Genomic DNA, 15,300 nt, shown 5'->3' on the forward strand with positions numbered 1-15,300 from the left:
GGAAGGAGAGACCTGGGGATGTCAAAAGACTAGATGCATCAGTTGACGTTGGAGGGTGTGGACAAGCTGAGACTTCCCATGCTCCAGGCACATGGAAGGCTATTCAACAAAGGCACCCGCTCAATAAACAAAGGGATGCCAATGCAACACCCTAGAGCAGGGGTAGGCCAGCTAAGGCCCGTGGGCCGGATGCGGCCCAATTACCTTCTCAATCTGGCCCACGGATGGTCCAGGAATCAGCGTGTTTTTACATGAGTAGAATGGGTCCTTTTATTTAAAATTCATCTCTGGGTCATTTGTGGGGCATAGGAATTCGTTCATTTTCCCCCCTTCAAAATATAGTCCGGCCCACCACATGGTCTGAGGGACGGTGGAGCAGCCCATGGCTGGAAACGGTTGCTGACCCCTGCCCTAGGGAGATGGTAGGAAAAATCCAGAATGAGGGCAGGGGTGGGAGCTGGTCTGTAAGGGATGGTGTGAGTACTGTTTTTGGTCCTTTATCGGCCTGGAGGAGTGGTGCTCCCTTCCACCTTAAAACTTTTTAGTTTAGAGAAAAGACAAGTAAGGGGGAGAAATGATGGGAGTTCATACCATTATTTGTGGTATGAAGAAAGTGGGTGGAGGTATGTTTTTCTCCCTCTCTAGTAACACTAGAATTCATGGGCATCCAGGGAAGCTGGACATTGGGAGGTTCAGGCCAGACAAAAGTGCTTCTTTGCGCAGTGCAAAGTTACTCCCTTTCCAGATCTTGGGAAGTTAATAAAAGTAAAGGTAAAGGGACCCCTGACTATTAGGTCCAGTCGTGACCGACTCTGGGGTTGTGGCGCTCATCTCGCTTTATTGCCCGAGGGAGCCAGCGTACAGCTTCCGGGTCATGTGGCCAGCATGACTAAGCCGCTTCTGGCGAACCAGAGCAGCGCACGGAAACGCCATTTACCTTCCCGCCGGAGCGGTACCTATTTATCTACTTGCACTTTGACATGCTTTTGAACTGCTAGGTTGGCAGGAGCAGGGACCGAGCAATGGGAGCTCACCCCGTCGCGGGGATTCGAATCGCCAACCTTCTGATCGGCAAGCCATAGGCTCTGTGGTTTAACCCACAGCGCCACCCGCGTCTCTCTCTGTTCTGCCTTGGTCAGACCACACCTGTGTCCAGTTCTGGGCACCACAATTTAAGAAGCATATTGACAAGCTGGAATGTTTGCAGAGGAAGGCGACCAAGATGATCAGGGGTCTGGAAAGCAAGCCTGATGAGGAACGGTTGAAGGAGCTGGGTTCATTTGGCCTGGATGAAAGGAGATTGGAGAATTACAAGAAAGGAGATTCTGACTAAACAGGAAGAACTTTCTGACAGTAAACGCTGTTTGACAGTGGGTTTCGGCTGGATAACCGTCAGAGTCCCTTCCAGCTCGACCGTTCTATGATTCTATGATCCTGTGATCCACCAGTTCCGTTGAGTACTTCTGATCATTCTTCTCCACCCAGTCATCTTCAGGTTGGTAGGTCCCTTTCAGAACATCAAGCCTCTCGGATAGGCTTCTTGTGTCAGGAGCGAGGATGATGTTGTAGATCAGAGAGGCCACAATGCCGCCCGCCAGAGGTCCCACCCAAAAGATCTGAAGAAGTGCAAACAAAACATAGGTTTTTGGTGAGTCACTCCTCAGTGGAATCATTCCCAATTGGAGCAGCTACAGAGCTGTTTCCCCCCTTCTCGGCCAGTAGGGGTGCTTTGAGGTATACCACACCATCATAGAGTTGGAAAGGACCTTGACAAGACAGAAGTACTGTTTTGGGGGGACAGGGGGAGGGCAGGTGTGGAGGACTCCCTGGTCCCGAATGGGGTAACTGTGCCCCTGAAGGACCAGGTGCGCAGCCTGGGAGTCATTTTGGACTCACAGCTGTCCATAGAGGTCAATTCTGTGTCCAGGGCAGCTGTCTACCAGCTCCATCTGGTACGCAGGCTGAGACCCTACCTGCCTGCAGACTGTCTTGCCAGAGTGGTGCATGCTTTAGTTATCTCCTGCTTGGACTACTGCAATGTGCTCTATGTGGGGCTACCTTTGAAGGTGACCCAGAAACTACAACTAATCCAGAATGCAGCAGCTAGACTGGTGACTGGGGGCAGCCGCCGAGACCACATAACACCGGTCTTGAAAGACCTACATTGGCTTCTGCCCAGATACTGAGGTCCAGCGCCGAGGGCCTTCTGGCGGTTCCCTCATTGCGAAAAGCAAAGCTACAGGGAACCTTCTCGGTAGTGGCGCCCGCCCTGTGGAACGCCCTCCCATCAGATGTCAAAGCGATAAACCACTACCTGACATTCAGAAGACATCTTAAGGTTCAGGGAAGTTTTTAATGTGTGACATTTTAGTGTATTTTTGGTCTCTGTGGAAGCTGCCCAGAGTGGCTGGGGAAACCCAGCCAGATGGGCAGGGTACAAATAATAAACTATTATTATTATTATTATTATTATTATTATTATTATTATTATTTCCATCCTCTGCTCAGAATGCATAATGGGGCAAGGAGCCAAGATATGCCAACCATGTTCTGCTGCCAAGTGCAGTCTCACTGGGACATAGCAGTTGGCCAGAGCAGAGTCAAATGGCTTTGGAACTGTCTCGAGGCGCTCAAAGGAAATGATTCTGGATCCATGCACAGTGTAGCTATACTCTGACATTCTCTTATGTTTTGTGCTCACCATTCCTGTTACCTATGGCCAACGTCAGCTCCTGACATCACACATCAACATTATCAACTGGAGCTGCTCCCAGAGATAACAGACAATTGGCCGATCCTGCTTGTGCCACTGCCCCATAAACACTGCAAGTATTTTACCCATAGGGAGGAGTTAAGCCTTGAAATGTCTCTGTGATCCCTATAATGCAATTCTCGGGGCACAACAGTACAATTTGTTCCAATTCTGTATAATCACAGGAGACTCTCAAAACAACTCTGAGCCTAACACCCTTTTGTGAAAAAGCATAGTGGAAGAAAAATCCTAGACGCACACCATCATTTAAAGCATGTTACTTCCTCCAAGGAATCATGGGAAATGCAGTTTGTTAAGGGTACTGCGACTTGCAGCTCTATTAGAGGTAAACTACAATTCCCAGAATTCTGGCAACTGTTGTTTACCCATTAAGGAACTCCAGTGACCCAAGATTCTTCTGTTCCTTATTCTGGGTCGAAAGAAAGGTGAGCCGCGTCGAGTCCCTGATCTTGCTAGAGTTGGCTGACTTCCTTTCCCATTACTCCAGCATCTAATTTATCACTTGAGCATGTAAGCAAATTAAAGGCTGAAGCAAACGGAGGAATGATTATCTCAGGATAACAGATTGTCTAAACAGGGGCCCTAAGATAAGGCCCATAGCTCATTTATCAATTTCCACACCCGTATTTCATAAACAACTGATTTGAATTAAGACAGAGCCCGACAAGAATTGAGTCTTGTTTGTATACATCTAATTAATGCACCGGCCATTCATCCATGTGCCAGGGCCTTGAAGACAGGATCTTGCCCTTTCTACGCCCGATTTCTAGCACCTTGGAAATCTGATGCTCATCGTGGTTGAGGGTGGTAGAAAATCAGACCCTACAAGTGCCCCTATTTTCCAGGGACAGTTGTGGATTTACAGAAGCTGTCCTGGTTTCTGATTTGATCCCGGAATGTCCCTCTTTTCCCCAGAATGTCCCTATTTTCATCAGAGAAATATTGAAGAATATGGTAGGACTTTACTATTTTCTTTGGAGAAATGTTGGATAATATGGCATACCCCCCAACGTTTCTCTGATGAAAATAGAGACGTAGTCAATCACCACCATCATCATTTATATTCTGCCCATCTGTGACTGGGTTGTCCCAGCTACTCTAGGCAGTTTCCAACATATATTAAGGCAAAGGTACCCCTGACCATTAGGTGCAGTTGCAGACGACTCGGGGTTGCGTCACTCATCTTGCTGTACAGGCTGAGGGAGCTGGCATTTGTGGCTTCCGGGTCATGTGGCCAGCATGACTGAGCCTCTTCTGGTGAACCAGAGCAGCGCATGGAAACACCGTTTACCTTCCCGCCAGAGCGTTACCTATTTATCTACTTGCACTTTGAGGTGCTTTCGAATTGCTAGGTGGGCAGGAGCTGGGACCGAACAACAGGAGCTCACCCCATCATGGGGATTTGAACCGCCGACCTTCCGATCGGCAAACCCTAGGCTCAGTGATTTAGACCACAGCGTCACCCGCGTCCCTCCAACATATATTAAAACATAATAAAGTATTAAACATTTTTTAAAATCCCCTATACAAGACTGCCTTCAAATGTCTTCTAAAGGTTGTATAGTTACTTATCTCCATAGCTCAGGGCTTGCATAACTCCATACCCTCCAATATTTCTTCAATGAAAATAGGGACATCCTAAGAAAAATCGGGAAATAGGGACACTTGGAGGGTTATGTGACCCCCGAGCCAAAGAGGTAAGTAACTTTAGAAGACATCTGAAGGCAGCCCTGTGTTGGGAAGTTTTTTTTGGTTTTTTAGTGTTTAATGTTTTGTTATGTTTTTATATATGTTGGAAGCCACTCAGAGTGACTGGGGCGACGTAGTCAGATGGGCAGGGTATAAATAATTAAATTATTATGTTTATGGAATAGGACGTCCCTATTTTCATCAGAGAAACGTCAGCAAATGTGGGGGAAGGTGGGAATGTCTACTTGTGTCCTTCATCTCCTAGCAATATCAGGGCCCATCACAAGCCTGATTTTGAAGTCCCAGGTGGCAACTGGAAGGAAGAACTTACCCAGTGATCTTGGAAGTTTGCCATTATGACAGCGGGGCCAAAAGACCGTGCAGGATTCATCGAGCAGCCCGTGAAATAGATCTGGAAGGTAATAATGATGGGGAAATGTCATCGTGTAACGATGGGTAGAGCAAAAGGTCCTAACACCTTTCCATATTTTATTGCAATGTTTTTGTAAGTAACTCGCCCTGGGGCCTAGCACTGAAGGTAAGTGGCAATCTGGTACCCATTGGGACTGGCAGGGAAAACAGCAGGGAGGTCAACTGTAGGTGGCGCCACAGAGCCAATGACAGGCAGAGCCAACTGATGCTGGCTTTGCTTCCATCCTTCTTCCTGCTGAGTTCTATGATGGCAGCACAAAGGAGAAAGAATATGACAGCTAGCGCCACCCCTAGCCCTAGATGACACTTGGAAAACAGGCAGATGGGGGGCTGGTTAGGGGCAGACAGAGGTTGGTGGGGCAATGCCCCATTCACCCCAACGGACCAGCTTCCACTGGGTGAAGGGCAGGTACAAAAATCAAATAGCAACAACAGTAATTGTCGTTATGGGCACCCACAGAGACAATGGAGTGTACCTCCAGGGGTGAATACAAACCGCTGCAATAGTATCACTGACGTGACCTCCCTGGGGCACAAGCCTGGGCCGTGGGTACGGAGGTCTTGGGCTGCCCAGACAATAATACTGTTTTCTCGGCCTCGCAGATGTGATCCAAAGGAAAGCAGAGCAATACGTTTGGCCTCAGCTTGGAGGCAGGAGTTGAAGAGACGTGCAAGACGCCATCCAACCATCTTAGGGACTCCACTCCAGATGTGTGTTGAGTTTACCCCTTAGTCTTTTCTTCTCCTGAAGATATCCCTCAAGGCAGTGGAGGTTTGGGACCAGAGTTTTGCTTCTCCTAGATGGGCTACCTTCCCAGGTTGACTGGCCCCATCTTCTCCTCACTTCCCTTTACAGCATGTGCAGAAATGGCCTCCTTGACCGTTTCACTGGCAAAATGCTGGCTAGCTTTTATACGAAGGAACCAGGCCACTGGTTCTACACACATGGTTCCTCCATACACTTATTACTGGCTAATAGAAGCACCAGGGACCTGCCTGTTAGGATATACCATATTTTTTGCTCTATAAGACTCACTTTTTCCCTCCTAAAAAGTAAGGGGAAATGTCTTATGGAGCGAATGCAGGCTGCGCAGCTATCCCAGAAGCCAGAACAGCAAGAGGGATTGCTGCTTTCACTGCGCAGCGATCCCTCTTGCTGTTCTGGCTTCTGAGATTCAGAATATTTTTTTTTCTTGTTTTCCTCCTCCAAAAACTAGGTGCGTCTTGTGGTCTGGTGCGCCTTATAGAGCGAACAATACAGTAGTTCCGTTCCACCTTAAAAGGAGCAGTCATGACTGGTGTGTCACATGCCTGTTTACTTCCAGCACTTGCTGGGAACTTCCGTTTGTATATAGCTTTCGTGTTACTGCTGTTTTGCTGGAGACGAAGGGAAGCAGACATGTTTTCCTCTGTCCCTGAACTATGCTGAATAAAATGCTGTACATTATGCTTACACATTTCTCTGTCTGCCTCTTCTGCTGTGAGAAGATTTACACACTCGAGCGTGCACGGGTCTCTAAATGTATCTGAGGATCGTGTCGCTGATTGATGCTGTTGCAAGGGAGATCAGCTGCCGGCCGGGGGCTGGAGCCAGCTGGGGGCCTGCGTGATGCCCCCCTCTTCCTGGCAGTATCCCAACACTGCCTTCCCCCACCCCCCACCCCAATTGCCATAGCACCCCCTGCTGGAATGCAATGGTAAATAATAATAATAAATAAATAATATAATAAATAATAATAAAATTTTATTTATATCCCGCCCTCCCCAGCCGAAGCCGGGCTCAGAGCGGCTAACAATAAAATAATACAACATTCTAAAATCATTTCATTATAAAAATTAATTCAAATCAAATTGATGGCAACCATTGGGCTAGAGTTCTGTAAAGATTGCCAAAGCAGAGAGTCAGGCTGTGCCCCGGCCAAAGGCTTGTGGAACAGCTCTGTCTTGCAGGCCCTGCGGAAAGATGTCACGTCCCTCAGGGCCCTAGTCTCTTGTGACAGAGCGTTCCACCAGATCGGAGCCACAGCCGAAAAAGCCCTGGCTCTGGTTGAGGCCAGCCTAACCTCTCTGTGGCCTTGGACCTCCAAGATGTTTTTGTTTGAAGATCGTAAGTTCCTCTGTGGGACATACCAGGACAGGCGGTCCCGTAGGTACGAGGGTCCTAGGCCGTATAGGGCTTTAAAGGTTAAAACCAGCACCTTAAACCTGATCCTTTACTTCACCAGGAGCCAGTGCAGCTGGTATAGCACCGGGTGAATGTGATCTTGTAGCAAGAACCCTGTAAGGAGAACTATGGAGCCATCTCATCTGAGGAACACACCCTGTACCGTTGCTCTGCCCAGCTGAGATAACAACACTCACCCCTAGGAAATGGCCGACCGTGACTGACAGTCCGATAGATAACGCCGGGGAGCCGACAACATCAGTTCTGCGGCTGTCCGTCGAGGCGAAGACGCAGAGGACCAGCAGGAAGGTCAGAATCAGCTCTACTGCCACTGCCTGTCCTGCTCCTGTGTTGTTGTGCAGCTGCAAAAATTAGGGAAATTGTGAAGGAGGAGGCGGCATGGAAAGAGGCAGCCTTTGAGCCTTGGCAAAAGCAGAGAGAGACATCAGACACAATTACCATCCCTCTCCCCCAGGCGGCAGCGTTTAGTGAACAAAAGTTAGGTGGCCCCCATGGGGTTGATTTCCAGGAACAGCTGACAATTCCAAGGGTTGGTCGGGCCACAAAACACCGACTTGCCGGCTTAGCATGGACGGGCTGCCCTGCTGAATGACGCAGCTAATTATGTGCCCATCCGTCTGATCGTCTCGGAAGCCCTCCCAGGCCCAAATGTGTGTTTTTCCAGCAGGATCAGCACCAAAGGAGAAATCGAGAGTCTAGTAATTAAGTCGTGCTGGTGTTCGCTGGAGCCCTGCCAGCAACTAACTTCTAAAGGAAATAGGAGTATCTGGATATAACAAGTCAGCTTAGAAGCTTCTACACTTGCTAACGTGCCGGCCAGCTTCATCATCGCAGGAGCTCCCAGTGCTGGTTCTCTAGGGCATGGGATGGAGAACCCTCTATGCTCCTCTCAGGGGTTGCTGGACTACAGACCCCCATCACTCTCCTGACCGTTGGCCGTGTCGGCTGGTGCTGTTGGGAACTGGAATGTGCCAACATCAGGAGAAGAGCAGGTTGCTTCCACCCCTGCTCTAGGGTGGCTGGATTCAATGGAGGACAAAGACCCCCTGTCCCAGTTGCAAAGAATTTTGGCAAGTGCTGCTTTTTCTCACTGCTCTTTGGCAAGATCCCCTGTTGTTTAAAGGAAAACCTGTAACTGACCTCTTTGGGCACTTTAGAGATAAAAAGGGTGGTTTCTGGTGGTTTCGTTATGTCTCAATAATAATAATTTTATTATTTATACCCTGCCCATCTGGCTGGGTTTCCCCTGCCACTCTGGGTGGCTTCCAGCACATATAATAAAACCTTTAAAACTTCCTGATACAAGGTTGCCTTCAGATGTCTTCTAAAAACCGGATACAGTCATACCTCAGGTTACAGAATCTTCAGGTTGCGTTTTTTTGGGTTACAGACGCACTGAAACCCGGAAGTAGCAGAATGGGTTACTTCTGGGTTTTGGCGGTCGCACACGCGCGGAAGCGCTAAATCACGCTTTGCGCATGAATAGAAGCGCCGAATCGAACCCTCACGTGCACTGTGGGTTGTGAACACAGTGGGTTGCGAACGTGCTTCCCGCACAGATCACGTTTGCAACCCGAGTGTCCACTGTAGTTTTTTATTTCCTTGACATCCACAGGACAGGTGCCACTACCGAGAAGGCCCTCTGCCTGGTTCCGTGTAACCTCACTTCTCACAGTGAGGGAACTGCCAGAAGGCCCTCGGAGCTGGACCTCAGTATCCGGGCTGAACGATGGTGGGTTGTGGAGACACCCCTTTAGCACCTTTAAGGTGATTTGCCCTTTGTTTTAAACTGTATGCATTACAACAACCCTATAAGTATACTGTTTTCCCTTTGCTGTGTTCTTTTGAAAAATACACCACTAATGTACTATTATTGCATTGAGAATACATCACAGAAGATGTCCACAATAAAACCCACTGGTCTGGAGAAGCCCCCCAGTCACTTCTGTGATGTTCCATTCTGATTCTGGATTTATGGCCGCCATTGCCAGAGAAGATCCCTTCCCACATTGTCAAACAAGGGAATGCAGTTCCTTGGGATGGTGATATTGTACCTACCTAAAGATCCAAAGAGAATTGTACAGCGGTACCTCGGGTTACAGATGCTTCAGGTTACAGACTCCGGTAACCCAGAAATACTACCTCGGGTTTAGAATTTTGCTTCAGGATGAGAACAGAAATCGCGTGGAGGCGGCAGTGGGAGGCCCCATTAGCCAAAGTGGTGTCTCAGCTTAAGAACAGTTTCAGGTTAAGAATGGACCTCCAGAACGAATTAAGTTCTTAACCCGAGGTACCACTGTAGTTGGAATCAAGACCATGCCGGTGTGACAAAGTTTTCATAGCACTCTGCTGGAGAGCCTGTAAATGATCTAGATTCGCCGGGCCACTGAAATAACCAGAAGCAACTTGCACTGCTCTGATTATAGCTGAGGACAAGCACAATCCCTTGGCTGAACTCCACATCCCTTTGTATAGCTGCCAAAAACCTTCTGCAGTCAAAGCTCAGGCTTTTTTGGCAGCGCCCCAGCTATCTCCTCTCCAGCCTAACCCTATTGGCTTTAGGCAAGAGGGTTGTTCACACGTTACGATGGACACAGGTTCATCGTACTCTACACCTGCACAAGTGCTTGTCTAAAACAATGTACACTTGTACTCTTGTGCATTTGTGCAGTCCAGCTATTGTGTACACAGGCACACAGACTGCACACTTGTTCAATGTAAGGTGTAGACACCCCTAAGGCCTAGCAATACAGTCGTACCTTGGATCTCAAATGCCTTGGCTCCTGAACAAATTGGCTCCCGAGCGATTGAAACCCGGAAGTGAGAGCTCTGGTTTTCTAACATTCTTTTGGAACCTGAACGTCCGACACGGGTTTTCCACAGCTTCTGATTGGCTGCAGGAGCTTCCTGCAGCCAATCGGAAGTCGTGCTTTGGTTTCCGAATGTTTTGGAAGTTGAACGGACATCCGGAACAGATTCCGTTTGACTTCCAAGGTATGACTGTATATGTGGTGTTGTTGTTGTTGTAGTTGTTGTTGTGTGTAAAGAAAGCAGGAAGAAAACAAAGCACATAAAACACAAAATAATGTATTAAGTACAATATTAACTGTAGAATTAAAAACATTGTAATTTTTTAATAAAAAACAGTGGGAAATATAGAATAATTATATTAAAATGGTAGAAAACAACATAAAGTATTAATAATTTTTAAATTAAGACAGGATCCTGTGCCAACAAGCTTTTGCTGCTGCACAAAATCCTCTAATTGCTGATAATAACTGGCAGTGAGCCACCACTGAGAAGGACAATAGAGGTAATCTCCAGCACTCATCATGAACCCTGATGGATTTTGAAGTCTCCACACTCACAGGACTATAAATTGTCTATAATGCCAATGGGTTTGTAGAATGGCACTTGGCCATGGTGTGCCCCGCGATATGATGTTCTTCCAGCCAGGGGAGGGCATAACATGTTCCCTCCAGGTACCATTAGGGATGGGGAATTTATGGCTTTCCAGATATTTTTGGACTCCAACTCCCATTAGCCCCAGCCAGCATGGTCAATAGTCACAGACCCTGCAAGTGTCCCTATTTTCCAGGGACAGTCCCGGATTTGCAGAAGCTGTCCCAGTTTCTGATTTGATCCTGGAACGTCCCAATTTTCCTTAGGACGTCCCTATTTTCATCAGAGAAATGCTGGAGGCCACAGAGTTATGCAACCCCCAAACCAAGGAGATAATTAACTATACAACTTTCAGGAGGCAGCCCTGTATAGGGAAGTTTTCTTAATGCTTTATAATGTTTTCATATATGTTGAAAGCCGCCTAGAGTAGGGCTGTGATATGTCTGGAATTTCCCAGCCGTAACCAGAACACGGCAGTCAGAAACAGTCATTGGCAAACCCCATAAAAATAACTCAAAAAAATTTCTTTTCTTTTCTGAGATTTTTTTTGGGGGGGGAAAGAAGAAGCTTAACATCTTCAGATGGGTGGGGTAATAATAATAATAATAATAATACTATGGAATAGGATGTCCCTATTTTCATCGGCAAAATATTGGAGGGTATATAATCTACAGCAGAGGTCAGCAAACTTTTTCAACAAGGGGGCTGGTCCACTCTCCCTCAGACTTTGGGGGGGGGGAAGCGGACTATATTTTGAAAAAAGAAAAGAAAAAAAGAGCGAATTCCTATGCCCCACAAATAACCCACAGGTGCATTTTAAATAAAAGGACACTTTCTACTCATGTAAAAACACACTGATTCCCGGACTGTCCACGGGCAGGGTTGAGAAGGCGATTGGGCCGGATCCAGCCCCCAGGCCTTAGTTTGCCTACCCATGAACTACGGTGATGGAAGTTGTAGTTCAGCAACACTGGTAGGGCCTCAGGTTCTCTAACCCTGCAGTAGGTGGTTCAATCCTGCGTATGCTCACCTGGTATTAAGACCCACGAAATTTAGCAGGGCTGACCCCTTGTCATTTTCCTCAGCCAGGACAATAGGAATACATGTGTCAGCAGCACTTACCGCATTGACGGCCAGGGTCCCTCGGATATCGGCTGGAGTGAGCTGGTAGATCACCCCTGCCCCAGCTATCGCTCCCAACATCTGAGCCACAACGTAGGCCACCGATCGTACCACTGAAATCTTTTGTGCCACGAGGAGGGCCACTGTCACCGCTGGGTTGATGTGAGCCCCGCTGACGTGGCCCACGGACTGGACGAGGGTGGCGATGGCCAAACCAAAGGCCATGGAAATCTGCACCATCTGTGGGAGTGCCGACGGCCAATTCAAGGCCGAGCCCACCCCGACAAGCACAAATATCATGGTGGCCAAGAACTCGGCAAAGACGGCTCTGAAAAAGGCCAGCGAGCAAGCTTCATTCTTCATGGCAGAAGCGGCAATGGGCAAGTCGAGCCACGGTGCAGAAAGGGATTGCCACGATCTTTCCTTCTGCCAGAGGAAGGATGGGCGGAATATATATCTAGGGAAAGGATGAAAAATAGGGTGGGACTGGGAACGGGAGATGCGGTTCCTGGGAAATCGCCCATCTCCTGCCTCTGAAACCCTGACCTTCCTTGTTAGTAATACTCAGCTGTGCCATTTTGTTGCTTGGTGATTTATGACCCTGCTTGACTTTCGGTTGCATGCAGAGAAGGATCCTCCTGAATTCTTCCAAAGAAAACTCCCGCAAAGTGTCCTTCGATTTCGATTTGTATCCTCTCGGTCCCTTTGCATAACGCAGACCTGCCCAGCCTGCGGTCCACCAAGTTAAATGCTGCCCGCCAGTTTCGAATGGCTGCTTGCCAGGGACATTAGTGCTGGTTTTGCTGCCTGCCATCAGAGTCGGTAAAAAACACACAAAACACACACACACAAAACAGTGGCGTTGCCAAGAACCTGCCAGGCCACAGTGCACACAGCTAGCAGGCTGTGTTCTGCTTGTTGGGTCACAAGATGGGCATACTTCATAAAGCATATTCAAGGTTGCTTCCAAGCAACCTGTTTCTTGTTGTTTTTCAAGCATTCTTCCTGATGGGTTTATGGGGGAAGTTAGATGGCATTGGACCAAGCAGACATTATGTGCGCATTCCAGCGCATTTCTCCATTACTTTCCTTCCAGCAAACAGGGAGGGGAGTGGGTTTGTTGCGCAAGAGCTCCAATCCATTATAATTGCACAACTCAAATTTGCTAGGTTGAAACCCACCTGAAGATAGCAACAGTCTGTGAGCACTCCAAGAGTCTGGAAATAATTGTGCAAGGACTGCTGAATTTTGCATGACTATTATTATTATTATTATTATTATTATGATGCCCAGTCCATCTGGCTGGGTATATACTCTGCATCCAGATTGATTTTGTTTGCCTGTTTTACGTTTCTTTTTCAGATAGATTCCCAAGGTTCCTGTTCCCCCCACAGTTTTAAGTCTTTGTTAGGAGTCATTGATAAAAGGAATCCTTCTAGTACAGGGGTCAGCAAACCTTTTCAGCAGGGGGCCGGTCTACTGTCCCTCAGACCTTGTGGGGGGCTAGACTATATTTTGAAAAAAGAAAAGAAAAAAGAATGAATTCCTATGCCCCACAAAAAACCCAGAGATGCATTTTAAAGAAAAGCACACATTCTGCTATTGTAAAAACACCAGGCAGGCCCCACAAAAAACATTCTACATTCTACTCATGTAAAAACACGCTGATTCCCAGACCGTCGACGGGCCGGATTGAGAAGGCAATTGGGCCAGATCCGGCCCCTGGGCTTTATTTTGCCTGCCCATGTTCTAGTATAACAGACCCTCCAAAATCCTGCAGAGGAAAATTGGGATGCACATTTTTGGGGGCTCCACTCTTGTGGCAGCCAGGTGACTCAAGAGAGAGAGCACAACCCCCAAAAACGGGTGTCTTTTGGGGTCATGTTCTCATGGGAATCAAAAGGGGCCATCCCAGGTTCCAATCAGGCTTGTGTACGGTAATTCCGGGATGTTCTGCTCAAAGCAGGACAGTTGAGGGGGTATGCTAGCAGTTTTGTTGCTACACCTCTGGGCGGGGACTTCTGCCACCTGCTTCATCTTCAGTTGCCATGTTGCCCCATAATGCGCTTGCTAGCTCCCACCTCAGTCACCATGCATTTGGCAGCTGTGTGAAAGGAGGTCTAGTGTGTAGATCTGGGTGCTTGGAGGGCTCCCGCAGGTGAGCAGGAATGCTACAGGGATATAATAGCAAAATCCCATGTGTAACTGTCTGAGGGACGTGGTTGGCGCTGTGGGTTAAACCACTGAGCCTAGGGCTTGCCGATCAGAAGGCTGGCGGTTCGAATCCCCGCGACGGGGTGAGCTTCCGTTGCTCGGTCCCTGCTCCTGCCAACCTAGCAGTTCAAAAGCACGTCAGAGTGCAAGTAGATAAATAGGTACCGCTCCAGCGGGAAGTTAAACCGCGTTTTCACGCGCTGCTCTGGTTCCCCAGAAGCAGCTTAGTCCTGCTGGCCACATGACCCAGAAGCTGTACTCCGGCTCCCTCGGCCAATAAAGCGAGATGAGTGCCAATAAAACGAGATGAGTCGGTCACGAATGGACCTAATGGTCAGGGGTCCCTTTACTTTACTTTTATTAACTTCCCAATATCTGGAAAGGGAGTAACTTTGCGCTGCACAAAGAAGCACTTTTGTCTGGCCTGAATCTCCCAATGTTCAGCTTCCTTGGATGCCCATGAATTCTAGTGTTACTAGAAAGGGAGAAAAACATCCCTCCACCCATTTTCTTCATACCACAAATAATGGTATGAACTCCCATCATTTCTCCCCCTTACTTGCAGCCTTAAGCCTTTGGCACAGAATTCAGCTCTGCTTTTGGCACCAGGCCCTTGCGTGCCGTTTTAGAGAAAGCAACAAATCACGTCCATAAAGTCCCTCTGTGGGAACGCCCTGGCCAAATACGTTTCGCATTGTGAAAGGCACAAATGGAGCGACCTCGGTGTCCTTGCGGGTGCAAAAGGTAAAAGCAGTCATGTCAGAGTGAAGAGGAAGAAAAATGTCAAGGTTTAGTATGGAGAGAGTTTGCCACAAGTAGCCAACAAAAGCATGGGTATTTTGGTTCCCAGAGATGATTAAGTTCTTCGAATGGTCAAACTGAATTTAAACAGTTTGATGACAGAGATATTTCTGAGTTTAGTAAGGTGGCTGTTATTTAGGCTTAGTATTTGGAGTATGGTCACTACACAATACGAATATCTTGCCATCGAAAATTTATGTGCTCATGGTATTCTTTTATATATTCCCCAAGTATATTTTCAAAAATTTAACACGGTATTTCAGAAGTGTATTTGAGGGACTTCTCCACCTCATTTTTTACTCTTTAAAAATGCAGCTCTCCGTATCGAAATGAGGATTAAATTTTCCCGATCTTAGTTCATACCTGGGTTACCAACCTTTTAGACCAGTGGACACATTTGGAATTTTGAGAGAGGGCATAACACAAAATGGCTGCCATGGGGTATGGGGCATAATACAAAATTAGAGAGACAGGCACCCCCAACAACATGTTTACCATGGGAAGCCAGCTATGTCCTGCTAGTCAAGCCTGTGGAGATCACAAAAATATTTATTTTACACACGCAGACACACTGATGTTGTTGCTGTCAGTATCAAGGTGATTACATCACACTCACTCTCATTTCACAGAAATCACTCAGATTTTGCACATTTTACCCCCAAACTTTCTCATAGGTCTATAT

At 47.6% G+C, this 15,300-nt stretch overlaps 1 protein-coding gene across 1 annotated transcript; it reads right to left on the reverse strand.

Annotated features, from left to right (window-relative positions):
- Nucleotides 1-525: 525 nt before the first annotated feature.
- Nucleotides 526-12,363, reverse strand: LOC309526581 (aquaporin-5-like). Its single transcript, XM_082212856.1, has 4 exons — nucleotides 11,604-12,363; nucleotides 7,256-7,420; nucleotides 4,794-4,874; nucleotides 526-1,616 (listed from the first exon to the last, which is right to left on the reverse strand). The coding sequence occupies exons 1-4, from the start codon at nucleotides 11,964-11,966 to the stop codon at nucleotides 1,419-1,421; spliced, it is 807 nt and encodes a 268-aa protein (XP_082068982.1). The 5' UTR covers nucleotides 11,967-12,363; the 3' UTR covers nucleotides 526-1,418.
- Between the last annotated feature and the right edge of the window lie 2,937 nt (nucleotides 12,364-15,300).

Source organism: Podarcis vaucheri (assembly GCF_965113315.1).
Source record: "Podarcis vaucheri genome assembly, chromosome: 2".
NCBI lineage: Eukaryota > Metazoa > Chordata > Lepidosauria > Squamata > Lacertidae > Podarcis > Podarcis vaucheri.